We start from the raw sequence: 20,189 nt of genomic DNA on the forward strand, positions 1-20,189 counted from the left end.
CTGTCAAAGTTTCCAGATGATACAAAGGTTGCCAGGGTTGTTAATGACAGTAATGGCAGTGTGCTACTGCAACAGGATCTAGAAAATTTGGGCAGATGGGCTGAGAAGTGGCAATTGAAGTTTAACATTGACAAATGCAAAGTACTGCACATGGGTAGAAGTTACCCCAGAGGAATGTACCAACTGTGTTGTACTACACTTAGGGTGGTAGAAAATGAAAAAGACCTGGGAGTAATTGTGCAGTCAGATATGAAGTTTTCTGAGCAATGCAGACAGGCTGCAAGAGCAGGTCATGGGGTTTTTGTCAATGATATACAGGAATTTTTGCTAGCAGGGAAAAGGAGGTGATTATCCCTTTGTATAAGGCAGTGGTCAAGCCACATCTTGAGTACTACATTCAGGTCTGGAGGCCTCATTTTAGAAAGGATGTAGAGCTGCTGGAACAAGTACAGGGAGGGGCAATGAGATTGGCAAGCAGAACAAAGGTGTGTTTTTACCAATAAAGGCTTCATTTCTGCAAATTGCAGCATCTGGAGACTAGGTACCTGTGAGGTGATCTGACTGAGGTTTTTAAGGCTTAGAATGGCTTAAGCAAACTCAGTACTGATGGGATTCTTCTTCTTGCTCAAATTGTGGACATCAAAGGGCACAAATTCAACTTGAGGAAGGATGGTTGCAGAACAGATGTGCAGAAGTTTCCCTTCAGCCAATGGGTGTTTGATTGATGGAGCTTCCATTCATTGTGGTAGTGGATAGGTGAAATTGGATTTTTTTTTATTGCCTGAGGCTTCATAAGCTTGCTTTCTTGCATCATTTGCCACTATTTATATTGATATTAATATAGTTTACAACTTATTTGAAACTAAAAACATTTTTTGCCCACTTTCTAAATGACACAGGCTAATTGGATCACTCTGCATGCATGTAAATTTCCTAATAGCTTTTCTGCTTACAATTTGATCTAAACTGTCAACAGACCAATAAACTATATTTACAGTTCAAATATATGCAAATCCTAGTGTCCTGGTTGGGATGTTTCATTCCATTATCTTGAAACCAGATAGCAGCCATTCAAATTACAAACACCATCCCTTTCAAACTCATGGCTACAGTCGGGTCTTAAATTTAAAGTATATGTAGATGGGGTGGGGGGGGTCAGAATTTTCAATTTGATTCCTTATCTTGAGATAAGGAATATACTTTCTGAAATTGAAATAGTCTTAATTCTCATAGCATTAAGACCATTACATTTCCTACACGGTTTAAATCCTGCCAGCCAAAAAACACAAGAGATGATGACAAAGTTCGTTTACTCTATACTTTTGAAACAGACTTTACTATACTTAGAGAAACAAAAAGCAAACTTTATTAGCTTTATTTCAAGTTTCATGTTTTAGTTTTGGATTTAACTAGTTTACAGCAAGAAAATTCTGCAGAGCAGTGTGGAAAAATGTAATAAGAATATAATATTTTAGGGAAAACATATCAAAGCAAAGCTGTCTGCCAGCCCTTTCAGAAGTAAACCTGTTTCGAGTTATAATCTCTAATTTGTTTACTGTGTAAAAATAACAAAACCTACTTGTAATCCATTGTATTTACAGCAACTGACATATGACGAGGCTGTTCAGGACATGTATATAAATTTCTGTCATCTTCGGGGATGAGATCAACATCGTGGAATATAAAACATTCGTAATCATACTGTTTTAATGCTTCTACATATCCAATATTCATTAGCATGGCCCTATTGAATTTTGTTCTTCCAGCCTAAAAAAGAAGAATCATTAAAAACAATTAAAAAAATAATTTTTTTTTGGATTTTGATTTTTTATATAAGTTTACTTAGAATCGATATTTACTAATAAAACTATGAATGGTACACTGTTACTACCATTGTGCTAAAAAGAATTAGTTTATTTGATAATAAAATATGTACAGTAAACCCTCACTTCCTAGCTGTTATGTTAGGTGCTTGTCTGTGTCATTTCTTTATTAAAACTCACTTACAGTGTACCACCACGGCTCCTAAGAAAACTAGTAAAAAGAGAAAGCATGTGTATTTAAATGTTGCAAAAAAAAAATATAACACTGTTAGAGAAGTTAGACTGATGTGTCTGTTTCCCACGTCTGTGAGGGGGGGGGGGATTGTTCCAGATGCTATAAAAAATTTAGAATATAAGCTTAAGGAGTTTTTAAAGAGTGACTCTGAAAATTCTGATTCTGATGACTGAATAAAGTTTTTATGAGTACTAACGTATAGTCATGATAAGTTATCTTCTACTTATACACTGTATGTGTCAAGGTAAATAAAAGCTTGCTTTTTTTTTTTATTGGAAATACAGAAATTTAACTTTATTTTGGTATTTCTAATACATACACATACATACATGCATATACAGAGCAACTGTTTAAATTGACATTTATGTGGGGTATAAATGGTACACATATATAAAATATGTGTAACCAGACAAACCAAAAAAAAAAAAAAAAATCTTTCAATTCAATAGACATTTGGCAATAATGGTCATCACCCCCTTCTCCCTATTGATTCATAAAACTCATGAGTTTATTGTGTAATTTATTGGTTGTAAAACTTATTTTTTGTATTTACATAACTTATTGTATGCATGTATTAGTATTAGTAATGGCTGCACGGTGCAACAAAGCCTATGCCTTATGCTGCATCAGCCAAAAAAAAAAAAAAAAAAACAATGATAAAAAAAAATAATAATAAATAAATAAATAAATAATAATTAATAAAAGAAAAGGAAATTAAACCTATCATCCTATGTGCTTCCCTCATCCGAAGGTACTACCAGATGACCTTTGAATTTCCCCAAACTGTCAGCCTCTACCACCTATGTAGGCACCTTATTCCAGTAATTTATAACTCGCTGGCTAAAATAAAACTTCCTGCAGGCCAATCTAAACATCTCCCACCCCCCGTAACTTGAATTTATGTCCCCTAGTTCTAGCATCATTTATAATCTTTAAAATTTTGTCCTCATTCATTTTACTGATGCCTCTCAGAGCCTTAAACACCTCAATCAAATCTACTCTAAGGTGTCTAGCTTCCAAACTCTGCAACACACATATTCGAAGTCTTTCTTCATAAAGACGCCCTTTTGCCGATCTCACCAGGCAAGTTACTAGTCTTTGCACCCTTTCATGAAGCTCGATGTCTTACTTTAGGTGCGGTCTCCATACTTGAACACAGTATTCCAAGTGTGGTCTAACAAAAGCCTTATATAATGGGATTATCACATCTCTATCTCTACTTGCAAAAGTTCGATAGATCATCGACAGGACACCATGGGCCTTCCTTGCAACCAGTTTACAATGCTCAGAGAATTTCATGTCTGACTGTATCGTAACACCCAAGTCCCTTTCCTCCAGTACTGGGTTTAATTGAACTCCACCAAGTGAATAAGTTATTTTGGGATTACTGTTTCCCAGGTGTCATACCGTACACTTTGTTGGATTAAAGCATAGCTGCCATTTTTCTGACCATTCCTGAAATTATCTAGGTCTCTCCGAAGAAGCTCAGCTTGACAGTGATCATTAACTACTCTACCAATTTTAACATTATCTGCAAATTTAGACATCACGCCCTCTATCCCTTCATCGATGTCGTTTATGAAAATTAAAAACAACAGTGGTCCTAATACTGATCCTTGGGGAACCCCACTTCTTACATCGACCCAATCTGAGGAATAGCCATTTATCACAACCCTCTGCCTCCTGCCCTGAAGCCATCCTGCTATCCATCTAAGGATTTTCTTAGTGATTCCAACCCGTTCCAGCTTATAAAGCAACCGCTCATGTGGGACTGAGTCAAAAACTTTGCTGAAATCTAAATAAACAATGTCGAAATTATTCCCTAAATCCAGCTCATGAGTGACCCTTTCAAAATAGCGAACCAGATTTGTTAATCATGATTTTCCCTTTACAAACTATGCTGAGTATCCTTGAGAATTTCAATTCGATCCAAATGATCCTGAATTCCACCCTTGATCATTGCCTCCATGATTTTCCCTACCACTGAAGTCAGACTGACAGGTCGATAATTTCCCACTTCACTCTTAGAGCCACCCTTATGTATGGGAGATACATTGGTACTTTTCCAATCCAAGGGAATCTCCCCAGAGTCTAGTGATGCTCGCATAATTAGCCTCAATGGTTCAATGCACTCACTTGCCGCCTCACTTAAGATTATAGGGTATATTCCATCAACTCCAGGGGCATTACTGGCCTGTAGGCTCAAAAGCTTTTTCATTAAATAATCTTGCAAAATTTCAATATCATTAATTACAAATTTTTCAACTTTGCTCCCACAATTTCCCATTGCCACAAAAGGTTTTTCATTTGTAAATATCGATGCAAAATAACTGTTGAGTTCATCTGCAACGGCAGCTGGTGTATTTAATACTATCCCCTTTCCCTTATGTAAAGGTCCGATCTGGTTTGTCCTCTTCTTGGCATTTATATATGTGAAGAATTCCTTATCTCCCCTCTTTGCTCTGTTTGCTAGTGATTTCTCATAAACTGCCTTTGCCTGTCGAACTTTTCTGTGGCTCTATTACAGATCATCTTGGCTTCAATAGTTTTTATTGCTCTGTAACCTTTCCATGCCACCTTTTTCTGCTCAAGTAATGTGGCAACTTCACTATTCATCCAACTTGGAACCCTCCTCGTGGAGTATTTTTTTAATGGTAAATACACATTCAAGGCATCTGTGATTAATGTTTTAAAAGCAAACCATAGTTCAATTGTATTCATTCTCTGCACGATATCTACCCAGTTAATAGAGGCCATGTAGTACCTTAAGGGATCATAATTTCCTTTTCTGAAATTAAAACCCATTCCTTTGCCTTTTACTACTGCTACCTCTCTCATCATCCACCGTAGAACTCTGTGATTACTTCCTGCTACTGGTTCCTCTACTGTCAGCCCTGTTATGTCATCTGATTCATGGGTGATGATGAGGTCTAGGATATTCTTTTCTCTAGTACTTTCCCTGACGCGTTGATACAAATAACAGTCATCTAGTTGATTTAAAAATTTTGTTCACCATGTCAAGTTTCCTTCCCATTTACTCCAATCAATTAGAGGCAAATTGAAATCACCCATAATAAGACATTACTTGCCCATTCCATTTGCATGTAAAGGCTTTCGTCATAATCTTCACAATTGCCTGGTCTGTAGATTACTCCTACTTGCATTATACCTTTGTTTCCAACTATCTCACACCACACAGATTCTATACTAGCATGAATCCGGGAAAGCTATCGTTGCACTCAGGCTGCTTCTGATTCTATCCTTTCTAAATACATTATACAAGCTGTACTGAAACTCATCATTCCCTATTTCTGGGTGGCACCACGTCTCCATATGCTCTATTATGGCCGCGTTACTTGTTTTAACCAGCAATTCGAATTCGCTCATTTTATTGATGACACTTTTAACACAACCCTTGAAGTTTTTCAGGCTCGCTTCCCTGGTATTAGCTACCCGCTCACTTGAAACGGTTCTGCCCCAAGAACATCTAGATAATATGTCCAGTTGGGGTAACAGATAAGAACTCTTGAGGTATATGCAAGAGTTACATTGACCAATATTATCAGATATTATCATGTATATAAATAAAAATATATTTATTTTAATAATAAATAAAAAATGAAAAAAACCAAATAAATAAAAATATTCAAATATTTTTCTTTTATTTGTTTATTTTATTTTTATTCTTTGTATAATAAAATAACAAAGAATGCAAAAAAGTCTATGAAAAATGACATTAACAGTCAGCTAGGTGTACAGTTATTTATATATTTCATGGATATTTCTCATTCTCTGCTATTAATATTAGTGATTATATTGGTATAATATAATGACATAAATTGATACAATAACGTTTACAATCAATTACTAAACACTGGTGGCACTTGATTTGGACAGTCAGATCAAGACACAAATAATAGTAAAATTTATATGTAGCAACATTAAGAATAATAATAATCTGATAATTTTGTTATATGGGCATTATTTATAAAGAAGTTTTTGAAGAATTCTACTAACTGAAAGCTTTTTTACCTATTCTCTTTTGACAGTGCAACAATATTCAGGACTACACATGTTATTGACATATTTCTTTAGAAGTAATTGTTGTATTTTGACCAATATCCCTCTCCTCTTGTGTTATTAGTAGTAAATATGTAAGTACTGCATTCCAATGTTACTGAGCCACAAGTAATATTAATTCCAAACATACTGGTAAATTATGTAAAATTCATCTTAAATTATATTGAACAACAAAATTTAGGTCATATCTCATTACGGGAATGGAAGTAAGCTTGCTTTATAGATTTTGGGGTGCTAAACATGGAAATAGTGCTTAAAATGGCAGACTGGTTCTTGTTTTCAAAAAAAAAAATAGTTTTTTTGTATTTATACAAGATATATTTTTTTTTTATATGGCAGTAAGATGTAGCTAAGAACATACCAGTGTCCAACATGGGACCTTTTCGCTTGTATTCAGCTTCGGGAGTATCCCTTTTCACATACAACAATAATTGGCTAACATGGCGGCACTCCATTGCTGGAAGCACTCACCACATTTGTTGCTGATGGCACCACAGTTTGGCTGGAAGAAATCCAGGTATGAGTACAAGAAATGCATCTTCAATTACATGTTGCACCCCAGTTTTTCATAAGAAGTAATGAGATCTTCCACAAGCTGCCTGTAGTTGACAGCTTTAACATTTCCTAGAAAATCAGTCGAAACATTTTGAAAGGCTTTCCATGCTAATTTCTCGCTATCACTAAGGGCACATTCAAACTGTTCATCTTTGAAAAGTTGCCTTATTTGTGGACCAAAGAAAACTGCCTGCCTTAATTTTCTCTGTACTAAGTCTTGGGAATTTCTCTTACAAGTATGTAAATGCAGAATCGTTAACTTCCAAAGCCTTCACAAAATTTTTCATGAGCCCCAGTTTGATGTGGAGTGTGAAAGCAAAACTTTATTTGGATCAACAGATGTTCAAATGCTACGTTCTTCATTCCAGGTGTTAATCATTTTCGTTGGGGCCAATTCCTCTTCTTGTAGCGCATATCCTTGGCATGACTATCTCACTCGCAGAGAAAGCAGTAATACTTAGTGTAACCATTTTGTAGTACTGTACTAATAAAATGGCAATTAACCTTTAAATCACCACATATCTGCCATTCATACTTCTGACAGTATACACCTAAGAGGATGTTCTCCATGTTTGCATGTTTCTTTTTTGTGGATGGCATATGCAACAGGTATAGAAGGCAACATATTTCTGTTGTGTAAAAAGATAGCCTTAAGGCTACCCTTAGAAGCATCTATAAATAGTCACCATTCTTCGGAAACGTGCCTCATGTTCATTGCTGCCATTAGACCATCAGCATCCTTACAAAGAATGAGTTTGCCTTCTGTTTGATAGAATTTATGGTAGGTTCCCTTCCCCCCCCCCAAGTATGAAATGTCACTTTCACAGAGTGATCTAGAACAGCGTTTCTCAAAATGTGATCTGCAGACCCCTGGGGGTCTGTAGACCACAGTTTTAGGTCTACAGACCACGAGTTCCAGAGGGTCTGCAAAATGTTCAGAAGGTATCAAGTAATATGTGTTTATTTTCCTAAAAAATATATTGATAAAATTGCAACAAGTTTCATTATAGAACATTACTTCAATACACAAGTCACTTCCCTAACAGAGTGCATTCCATCCCCACCACTAGTGCATGCTTACAGTTATGCAAGTATGAATCGTTGATGCGGTCAGCTACTACAAAAGAATAAAGTCGAGTTGATTTACACATAAAACTTTAAATTTTCTTTTCAGAAAACCTATATATACATATCACACACACACACACACACACACACACACACACACACACACACACACACACACACACACACACACACACACACACACACACACACACACACACACACACACACACACACACGTGCATATTCCACATTTTTTTATTATTTTTTTTTATTTATGAAGAGTGCCATAAACTTTTTTGATTTTTGAAGAGATCCATAGATCTCAGTAGTTTGGGAGCCTACTGATCTAGAAAATCCCACCGTTGTAGCCTCAACGCCAAAAGCTCTGCCTTATTCTTCAGCGGTTCGAGATCCCTGATGAGGTCATTTAGCTCACTTTCTATAATCTTGTGTGGTTCAGAAGGATAAAGGTTTGGACAACATGGTGAATCCCTTGACGTAGACAACTGCTGTACTTCTTCCTGTATATCATGTTGATGTTCATCTGTATCTTCATCAGAGTGTACAGAAAAAGTCGGGTGGTTCAGGAATAAGTAGTACCTCACCGTCCACTTTTTCTTCATTGTCATCCCTTTTCTAATAGGAGGCACCATACAGAAGTAACAGTGTGTGACACAATTTGTTGGCTCCCTCCATATCATGGGCACTGCAAAAGGTATAAAAATGTCTCTTTCGGATCACTCACACATTGACTTTTAATTCTGAAGACTAAATGGCTCAAGGCATAATATGGGTTGAAATGAACTATATAATATCGGTATAAATACATCATAGTTTACCCATAAGTTTAACTACATACGTAGTGTAACGGCATCATTTAGATTTTTATCTCATATTGTGGCTACCTTCACACAACGAGATACCAGGTATTACACTACTTCAAATAAATAACACTTCTCTAGCAGAGAAGTGTTATTTATTCTCAGTGGGCACCACCAACCCAGATGCATTTCGGAACTTGTTGGCTCACTCATCAGTGGGCAGACAGGTACCCTGGTAATGCAGACATGCCATCATGGTTGCGAAGTTAATTCCACAATATGAAAGATGCCAAATGGTGAAGATAATGATAATATTTTGAAGACTAAATGCTTAAGGCATAATACGTTATGGGTTTAAATTAACTGTATAATATTGGTGGTGAAAATACACCATAGTTTAAACATAACTTTAACTACATACGTAGTGTAACGGCATCGTTTAGGGGGGAAAAATCTAAACGATGCCGTTACACTATGTATGTAGTTAACCTTATGGGTAAACTATATTGCATTTATACTGATATTATATAGTTAATTTCAACCCGTAATGTATTATGCCTTGAGCATTTAGTCTTCACAATATTATCATTATCTTCACTATTTGGCATCTCTCATATTGTGGAATTAACTTCGCAACTGTGATGGCATGTCTGTGTTACCAGGGTACCTGCCCACCCACTGATGAGTGAGTCAACAAACTCCGAAACGCGTCTGGATGGTGGTGCCCACTGGGAATAAACAACAGTAGTCTCCTCTACTAGAGGAACGTTATTTATTTGAAGTAGAGCAATACCTGGTATCGCCTTGTTTTTTTTTTTTTTTTTATTTGTTAGTTGTTGGCGCATCAGCTTCTGTGGCTAATATTATTGTGGCCATAATGCACCTCCCAAGGTTTTTGCACTACTCTGATCCATGCCCGAGGCGGGATTCGAACCCACGACCTTTGGGTTGCCAGGCAGGCACTTTGCCCACCCGGCTAGCCCGTCGGCATATCTCGTGAAGGTAGCCATAATATGAGATAAAAAATCTAAAAGATGCCATTACACTATGTATGTAGTTAAACTTATGGGTAAACTATGATGTATTTACACCGATATTATATAATTGAGTTTTGATGAACAGGTAGTGCAGTATATATGTGGAGCCCAGTTCTTGTCCTGGTTGCCTACTTTACACCCAAAGTACAAGAAGTAGGCCTTTTTTATGTCTCGAGTTAAGGAACGCTTGAAGCTAATGTGACTTCTCCACATATGTAACAGAGGTTGTCTAGACTATTCACACAATTACGAGACACAGCACAAATACTGCACAAAAAGTAGGAATCTCACAGAGAATCTCAAGGATTACTGCAGCAGGGTAAAAGACGCATTTGAGGTGACAACAACTTATCATGTGATGTAGAGCGAGATGACAGTTGCGGATCGTGTGATGAGCATGATCTAAAACTGCAGTGTTACCATGCATTTTGCTGAGAACTGTAGCTGATAATGTAGAGTAACTTGCTAATATGAGACCAACTGTAATTCGAAAACAAAAGCCATTTGGCAAATTTTAATGTGATTTTCGTGTTCAGCATCATAAAATTAGTCAAGATTGGGTATTTTTGTAACATTTTACGTTTTGACCAGTATTATGTGAGAAGGAAAGGCTGGGTGCCATTATTTGTCATAAATCAAAATGTGTTTATGGCTTTTTACTTTGTTAGAATGTGTAGATGCTCAGCTGTATTCACAAATTCACCTGGTCTCTGTGGCTTGTCAGGCATTCTTCCAGGTATGACTGCTACTAGATATAAGGTTACACTTAGGATGGAAATGATATTTAGGTTCCACTTGTGAGTCAAGTGGACTGAATTTCAATAAAGTCCAGTTGTTCTGTGACAATCACATCCTCACAATGGGTGGAACTGACAGTAACTGTATAACTCCACATGCAAGGTCAGGTACATTACAAATAGTGTTGCTGGAGTTGACGACCACCCAGGTGGCATCTTATACAGGAACAGCTGTGTCACTAAGCTATACTAGGTGATAGATGGTTCTCATTACCCACAATACCACTTTGCTTATCAGTGGCTCAAAGTGGCAACCACAATCTCTTCTATTATGCAGGCATTTTCAATACAGAAATTCTGAGAAATCCAAAGGCAAACTATTCATCTTTAATTCAATCACATCATTTGAGGTTACAATGGACATCGCAGCAAGATCTAATATTACTTACATTTACTTTGTTAGAATGTGTAGATGCTCAGCTGTATTCACAAATTCACCTGGTCTCTGTGGCTTGTCAGGCATTCTTCCAGGTATGACTGCTACTAGATATAAGGTTACACTTAGGATGGAAATGATATTTAGGTTCCACTTGTGAGTCAAGTGGACTGAATTTCAATAAAGTCCAGTTGTTCTGTGACAATCACATCCTCACAATGGGTGGAACTGACAGTAACTGTATAACTCCACATGCAAGGTCAGGTACATTACAAATAGTGTTGCTGGAGTTGATGACCACCCAGGTGGCATCTCATACAGGAACAGCTGTGTCACTAAGCTATACTAGGTGATAGATGGTTCTCATTACCCACAATACCACTTTGCTTATCAGTGGCTCAAAGTGGCAACCACAATCTCTTCTATTATGCAGGCATTTTCAATACAGAAATTCTGAGAAATCCAAAGGCAAACTATTCATCTTTAATTCAATCACATCATTTGAGGTTACAATGGACATCGCAGCAAGATCTAATATTACTTACATTTCAAGGGCACAGCTATAAAATAGTTTTTGTAGACTGGCTGCTAAATTTAGTCTCTGCAGGACCAACCCTACTGATTACCCTCTAGGATACATCTGTAATAGCTAGTAATCTAGTAATCTTCCAGCCGGTAATCTTCCAGCTAGTGACTGAATAGTGTGCATGCAGGAAACACTGTCAAAGCCATGTTAGGTCAAGGAGCTGTAGATGTCCTCACAGACCATCATATTCAAAAATTCCATTAATTCATATATTCCCCCTCCCTCTACTTTTGCGTTATCTGTTAAATGCATTATTTATATTTAATGTTAACAGAACAAATATATCTGCAAAAAGAACTAAACCTGCCAAAAACTTCCCCGTTTGTTTCAAAAATATACATGCTCTCAATTCCAATCTCAATGATGCTCATTTCAACCACAATCTGCCAAGCCCCACTTACTTTTTCTGATAGAAACTCAATTACCAGCTGCCTTCAACTTCCAGCAGTCTCAGTTACCCTAATTATTTTCTCTATTACTCCTTTTGATTCAAAGGTTGTTGTTTGGTTTTTAGGAGCATTAGCAACTAAGGCCATATTGCTCAGGGAATATGCAGTGGTCATTCCCTTGACCTTTCCGCATCCTCCGTATTTGGTGGTGACAGGCTCGAACCCTGGTCTAATCAAGGAGCGTGTGCTACGCACTGCTGCTCCTTCCCACCTGGCTAGGAGGCGCCAAGATTCAAAGGTGGAAGTATATGCAAATGTGCACTCTGATATTCCTTGTCAGAGACTTCCTAATCTCTTATTTCTGTTTTCCTCTGGCTTAAAATCTCTTTATCCCATTCTGTAAAATTAACCTGTTGTCTCTATCATTCAACAATCACTCAGATGTTTTGACTTCCTTTCTTTGAAATTCAACTTACTCCAATCTAATTTTCCTAACAGAGTAATTTTCCCTTGTAATTTTAATGTTCACAGTGTCAGTTGGCTTCAATATTCTAATTACACAGACCCAGCTAGTTGAGATGTTGAGGTTTTTGCATTTACTAATGACCTTACACAAAGTTTTCATCCATCTACCAAAAATACCAGACCATCCTCACACACCCTTCATTTTCTGCTTGCCAACAAACATTCAAAGTATGCAATCAATGTTAGTGATACTCTAGGTACCTCAGATCACAACTTGGTGATGTCTTTTCTTTAGTGATGGGCATAATCAAGAGTTCATTATCAGTTCATTCTATTGTACTAATATTATTCAAATGACTCCTAATGGCACGATTAAAAGGATATATCTATTCATTTGGTCATAAATCGTTCAACTCATTCAATTATACTCATATTTGACTGGATACTATGTGGTCAAAAAGGAACTGGATGCAAAAATTAATTTTGATATCATACACAGTAGAGCGTCAACAATCTGAACTAATTGGGACCGAGGGTAGTTCAGAATTCCAATTTGTTTGGATTTTCAAACTTGTCAAAAATACAGTTCTGGAGACTAAAAAAGGTTTAGTGAGTTTAGAAATAAAAACATCAAGTTGTACTAATGTATTTTTATTCAAAGGTAACAAAACAAATGGTACTTTCATTAACAATAACACATTGTCTTTAATAAAAATAGTTACTTAATTTTTTCTGCACCATTTTTTAACTTTGTTACTTTGCCGCCAGATCTCACTCTTTTCAGCAAGAGTACAGGCAACCCCCATATGACACGGTACTTCTACAACATGATTTTGCTCTTAACACGATTGATAAATTGCGGAAATCCTCGCACAACATAATACTTATGTAACACAGTTTGAGAATTGCGGGAAATCTCGCATAGCACGGTATTTTTGAGCTTTTGTGCTGGGTAAACCCTGCTATTATGTTAGATGTAATTTTTCAATGTTTCCATTCCTTTTTATGAATACTCCACTGTTGACTCACTAGACGTTTTCGCCTTCGTGATATTTTTCTAAGGCACATTTCTGGAAGTCACTACCATAAAACAATAAAAACAATTTGCAGTTTCCGGTTTATTGGTCTTTTCTGTTAGTGTAATCAATTATAAACAGGTAGTAAACTCGATCTTCTTGTATTTGCAATAGTAACGATAGCTGGAATTCTGTATGTTTTCATGTTATTATGGTGAAATGTGTTTTCCCTTCCATGAGATATTCAATCATATAAAAAACATAAATTTTAAGAAACTCATTACTCCGTATCTCATTTGCACATATCGTGTTTGTTGCAACTTGTGTGTGGCGTGTCCTTTGTTACTTATTAAAGCGGAAAAATCTAGATTTCAAAGTTTTATTACTATTGGATAACGAGCCAGGCCATCCAAAAGATTTAAGTCATCTAAACATTGAAGTAATGTTCCTACCACCTAATACAACTTCTTTAATTCAGCCATTTGATCAAGGCATTATATCTACCTTTAAAACTCATTACATCAGAAAATCGTTACAATGGATTTTGGAAAAAATTGATTCCGAATCTGTTCAAGTGATGGAGGCATGGAAACATTTTTCAATTGTGGACTGTATCAGAATCATAGCTTTATCACTCAAAGAAGTAAAACCATCAAAATTAAATGCATGTTGGAAAAATGTATGGCCGGAGTCTGTTCATTCAGGAAATATGGTTGAACCGGTGCGATAGTAGAACATGCTAAGTCGATAGGAGGGGAAGGTTTTGATGATATGGCTACTGAAGATGTTCAAGAATTACTGGTAGAACAAGAAGCTGGTGAAGCGGATTTGGTGGGAATGGCATCGGAGGTAAACCAAATCAATTCAGAAAATGATAGCGCAGATGAAAATTTTGAAGTTCCAAATTTTACACTAAAAGGTGTACAGGAAGGCATAAACTTAGCCAAGCAATTAGAATCTTATTTTTTGAATGCAGATCCTTCTACTGAAAGGAGCACAAAGTTCAAAAGGGAGCTGTTTGTTTTGTTTGTTGTTGTTTGGAGCATTAGCAACTAAGGCCATATTGCTCCGGGGATATGCGGTGGTCATTCCCTGACCTTTCCGCATCCTCCGTATTTGGTGGCTCACGGGCTCGAACGAACCCCGGTGTAATCAAGAAGCATGTGCTACGCACTGCTGCTCTGCCCACCTGGCTACGGAGGCGCCACAAAAGGGAGCTTCAAAAATGTTTAGCCCCATACCAAGAAATTTACAAAGATCTATCAAGCAAAAGCAAACAAACCTGGATTATCGATTTTTTAAAGAGAGCAAAAGATACACTAAATCTAGATGCTGCAGGAGAAAGTTCAGAAGGTGATATTCTGCAACAGATAAAACGTTCTCTTTTGATTGTACTTCCATCAGTTTATGGTCAAAACAAAATAAATTCCAGAGCACCGTAAGGATAAAAATCACCAACGTGGGAGGATATAAATATGTAAATAGTTATCCCAATGGGTATAACTTGGCTGTTATGCTGTAGAAAAGTTATACTAGTCCTTGTGCAGTGGATAACATTTCTAATTAGAATTAATTTAGTATTAAAATTTAACTTAAAGTAGTATTAAAATGTATTGACATAATTATACGTATGTATTTACCTTAATACCAGATGGTGTATTTCCCAGCCACCTATAAATTCGGCTCCAGTGCTGATTCACGTAACGACCACCGTCCATAGTGGTTGCAGGTAAATACCTATGTACTTTATACCAATGCATACCTGTTGAGCTTTAAGTCGTATTCCCAGTTTGCTGTTAATTACAATCTAAAATTAAATTTCCAGTTACTTTATAATTTAGATACCTTAATATGATAACTGAAGCAAGTAAAACTGTTACTGGGACTACAGAAATGGGTATGCATGAGACATTCATTCATTTATTATTATTAGCTTTGCACTGTATGATACAAAGAAACCTGAGGCTTTTGTTGCACCAGCCAAAAAAAAAAAAACCCTGATAGAGAGAAAATAAGTCAGAAGCAGAAGGGAATCACTAAGAAAGAGAAGAATAATAATATCCAGCTCAGGACCCTGGGTGTGTCAAGCCCATAGTCACTAGATGCGAGCCCCTGGCTATTTGCCCACTCAAAGCCTCCTGAGGAAGTAGTAGAGAGATGGCCATGTGAAAGAATGTAATATTTCCTAATTTTATTCCTAATATCCCCCATTTCCCTAGTCCTTCTCTATAGTCATTCTTTAATAATTTTCCTATTTCCTCTAACCTTTCTTATTCATTTAAAAATTATATTCATATATACAGGTGATACGACTACTGCTAGCACACAAATTGCCTGTCAATCTATTGGGCCTTAATACCTGTAATGCCTTCTCCCACCCCCTCTCCCAAAATTACATCACAAATCCAAAAATTAAATAGAACCATGCCCTAATACTATTAAAGTGCGTATAATGTTTAATTTATTCCTACAATAGCATTAACGCTACATAACTGCAACCACATTACAATTGAAAATTAGTCAATGTAGAGTATAAACTTAAAAATGAGTGATTAAGTATATACAGTATATATATATATATATATACTTAATCTCCACAGACAGACAGACAGACAGGTGCTTGCCATGTGAAAGAGCAGCTGTCCTTTGCCAGTTTTAGTAAACACTTCCTGATTACAATATAAAAGCTTTTAACCCCTAGGGTGTATTATTTGATAATCATGGCTGAAATGCAATGTGCACTTTATCCAACTTGTTTTTTAGGCCTGTTTGCATACACATAAAGCATTAGCTGTCTTCATTGCATCCATCTGCATGTAGCAGTTCATCTCCCAGCAGACAAATTTTGATGGAATTTTATATTTGTGTCTTTTAGAAAGTGGCATCCCAAATTTAATTACAATCAGACCAACAAAGAGGTATAAATTTTTGTATATATTTTATTTTTTTGTAGATTTTAACATATTAATTTTCATAAAATTAATTTGTTTACACCCAATTCAAAAATAATGCCATTTGTCTCCATCACATACAGAATTTTTGCAAAACACCATACTCTTGGAATTAAAAAAAAAAAAAATACAGAACAATAACAATTGAATCTTTTATTACAAGGTAAATGATCGGTTGTTGCTGATTTTTTATAGTATCACCACAAATAGAGAACATACCAGAAGTGTTGAGAATGCACAGTGCAAGACAGCACAAGTGAACAGCAGAACTACTAGAAAGTGTCATTCCCTGTACGTACTATTTTTAATTACTGCAGAAATCTAAATAAAACTACTTTGTAGTGCACAGTAGGGCAATAAGAGGTGAGGTTGTGTAAATAAACCTGCATGTTCTGCTACGTTTATGGTGGTTCTGTTATAAAAAAAAAGTGAGGGAAACCATTAGAGATATTTTTAAAAAGGAATATTGTACATTATTTCAAGGTTAAATTTGATCAAGATAAATTTTGGACTCCACAGTAAGTTTTACACATTTATGAAAATGTGAAAAAGATAGATGACAGAGATTAAAGGGTACTATGAGGAGCAGTTTCAAATAATTGGGCTTGAATTTTCCTGAGATCTCAGCCTCATCTCCTATGATGTGACAGCGGTTCTTGCAAGTTAGAGAGAGAGCTGTTGTTTGTTAGATTTATTGGTGCATCAGCAACTTAGGCTATAATGCACTAGAGAGAGAGCGGGGAGGGCTGAAGGAAGTCACACAAGCATTGCTTTCAATGAGTATATGCTTTGCTGTCAGTCATATGGCAGTGTGTACATTGTGTTAAATCATTAGCAGTGGCATATGATGCAAGAAAGCAAGCTTATACAGCATCAGCCAAAAAAAAAAAAAAAACCCTTTCCATTTCACCTATCCATCCCCTCCAAAAGTTTGTCTAGTTTGTCCATGAATCTATTTAAGCTATCAACTTCCACAACAGATGGAAGTTTGTTCCAGCAATCAACCACTCGCTGGATAAAATCAAATTTCCACACATCTATTCTGCAACTGTCTTTCCTCAATTTGAATTTATGCCCCCTCAAGTATATAATCTATCAAGAGGAAGAATCCTGTCAGCATTGAACTTGCTCAAAGCCTTAAACACCTCAATCACATCACCTTGCAGGTGCCTAGTCTCCATACACTGCAAATTGCAGAACTGAAGCCTTTCTTGGTAAGAGCACCCCTTTGTTCCCCTCACCAAAATCGTTGCCGTTCTCTGTACTCGTTCCAGCAACTTTATATCCTTCTTAAAATGAGGCCTCCAAATCTGTATGCAGTACTCAAAGTATGGCCTGACCACTGTCTTATACAATGTGATAATCACCTCCTTATCCCTGCTAGCAAAATTCCCGTATATCATTGACAAAACCCCATGAGCTGCTCTGGCAGCTTGTCTGCACTGCTCAGAAAAATTCATATCTAATTGCATAATTACCCCCAGGTCTTTTTCATTCTTTACTATCCTGAGTGCAGTACCGCATAGTCAGTACTTTACTCTGGGGTTACGGCTACCCATATGCAGTACTTTGCATTTGTCAAACTTTAGTTAACACCTCTCAGCCCATCTTCCCAACTTTTCTAGATCCTGTTGCAATAGCGTACTGTCTTGTTAACAACCCTGCCAACCTTTATATCATCTGCAAGTTTGGACTTCATCAATATCATTGATAAATATAGAAAATAACAATGGGCCCAAAACTGAATCTGGGAGACTCCACTAATAACATTAGTCTACGAAGAGCAATGTCCATTGATTACCACTCGGTCTTCTCCCGCTCAACCATCCCTTTATCTATAGCAGCTACTTACCCTTACAACCTCACTGCTCCAATTTGTACAGCAGTGTTTGATACAACTTTTGATACTACAGTATCAAAAGCTTTCCTGAAATCCAAGTATATGATATCAAAATTATTTTTTGCATCCAGTTCCTTTGTGACCACATTGCAGTATCCAATCAAATTAGTCATACAAGATGTCCCTTTAAAAACCCAAGCATTGTCTGAACTATAACTGCAGTCTTGTCTAGATGATCCTGCATTACTTCTTTAACCAGTGACTCCATTATTTTCCCTTGGAACAAAAGTTAAACTAACAGTTCAGTAATTACTTGTCACCTTTTGATCCCCCCCTTTGTGAATTAGGGATACGTTTGCACATCTCCAGTCTGTGGGGAACACCCCTAAGTCCAAGGATGCTCTCATAATTATGGCTAACGGTTTGCTCACTTCCTTTGCTATCTCCCTAATATAATTGGATAGATTCCATCCATCCATCCCAGGTGCTTTTCTTAGGTTAAGCTTTAACAATTTCTCTTCCACTTTTCTCTCAGTTATTACAAAATCATTTAGCTCCCTATAAACTTCTGGCCTCCAATTCCATACGGAATTCTTCATGTGCGAATGTAGATGCAAAATACTCATTCAGTTTGTCAGCTACTTGAGCAGGAAAATAAACAGTCAAACCATCGATGTCAAGTGGGCCAATCTGATTCACCCTTTCCTTCTAGTGTTTACACGAGTAAAGTAGTCTTTGCATCTGTTGCCAAAGATTTCTCGTTATCTGCCTCTGCTTGCTAACCTTCTTCGTGACTTGATTACAGACTAGCTTATATCTACCATAGGCTACTCATCAACTATGAATAGAAAAAGGTAAGCCTTTTATGCCATATTTTGGTTCTCAGTAGGATTACTTCTTTGTGGACAAAAGCCTAAGGCCCACAGTTGAAGTTGAGGTTTTAATGACTGAATCTTATAATGTGACTGAATTTCCCATATTGATGTCCACTGATTTTTTTTATATATTTGTCAGATAAAAAAAAAAGTAAAGTGCAGCCAGTATCAACCCACTGCAGGATGGAAGCCTCCTCAACAATTCATGCTGAGGGAAATGGACCATAATCTGCCACGCTGGTCCAGTGCGGGTTGGCAGATCGACTGTATTCAGCAGTCAGGGGCTTGAACCCCGGTCTACTCAAAGAGCGTGTGCTACTGCACTCACGCTCCTGCCCACTCGGCTACGGAGGCCATTAGATAGTGTACATATAATAATAATAATAAAAAAAGAAAAAAAAAAGGCAACTGAAATTTTATTTTTTTAATGCTCATGTAGATGAATCAGTTCAAATCTTATGAGCTGTAATAAGGAATGACTGGGTAATGTATTTTGCAAACTGTAAATTAGAGAACTTTGTGAATCTGTATGTATTATGCTCTTTTGGATTAATAAAAGGGAAAATATTTTTAGAGGAAGCTTTATGGGCATCTAATTCAATGATTTCTACATTCTGTGGGAAGGTGACACAGAAAAACAACTGCTGCATTAACTTCACTGCCAGACTTTGAACCATCAGTATAAATTGTAACAAAGTGGGGATAATTTTACATATGGCAATATGTATTGGTGGATATTAAAGTTTTCTAGAAAGTGTTTTCTAGTGCATATGTGTATTCCAGTTATCTGTGATTTCCAATAATCTGATACCAGCACACAAGAGTCTCCTGGGTTTGCTTCTACAGCAAACCAAAAATTGTAGATTGTCAAGTATCAGCCAAATGGAGGTGGATATACAACTTGCATTTTAGTACTATCATTTTTCTTCTGATATTCAGTGAAGGTTCATGGACTTCAAACAATGGGGTTTGTACTGGAGATGTTCTGAAAGCACCCAATCGAAGTATTTAAGGCTTTGAATGGATTGAGCAAGCTCAATGCTAATGGGATTCTTCTTCTTGCTCAGACCACACACAAGGGGACACAAATTCAAATTGAGGAAGGACAGTTGCAGAAAAGATGTGCAGAAGTTTGCCTTTAGCCAGTAGGTGGTTGACTGCTGGAAAAAACTTCCATCTGTTGTTGTGGAAGTTGATAACTTAAATGTATTCAAGGAATAACTAGATAAACTATTGGAGGAAATGAATAGGTGAAATGGGAAGTGTGTTTTTTTT

The 20,189-nt window shown here is 36.8% G+C and overlaps 1 protein-coding gene across 3 annotated transcripts in view; it reads right to left on the bottom strand.

Annotated features, from left to right (window-relative positions):
• The window catches only part of LOC150091327 (beta-1,4-N-acetylgalactosaminyltransferase bre-4-like), a 334,677-nt gene that overhangs the window by 42,201 nt on the left and 272,287 nt on the right, over nt 1-20,189 (bottom strand). For all 3 annotated transcript variants that reach the window (XM_090383216.1, XM_090383209.1, XM_090383223.1), the window contains one exon: nt 1,580-1,767. In XM_090383216.1, coding sequence (XP_090239342.1) covers nt 1,580-1,767 — 188 coding nt within the window. The remainder of the gene's footprint in view (nt 1-1,579; nt 1,768-20,189) is intronic.

The sequence above is a fragment of the Mastigoproctus giganteus genome, chromosome 1 (assembly GCF_048544385.1).
Source record: "Mastigoproctus giganteus isolate SK-2022 chromosome 1, ASM4854438v1, whole genome shotgun sequence".
NCBI classification, from domain to species: Eukaryota; Metazoa; Arthropoda; class Arachnida; order Uropygi; family Thelyphonidae; genus Mastigoproctus; species Mastigoproctus giganteus.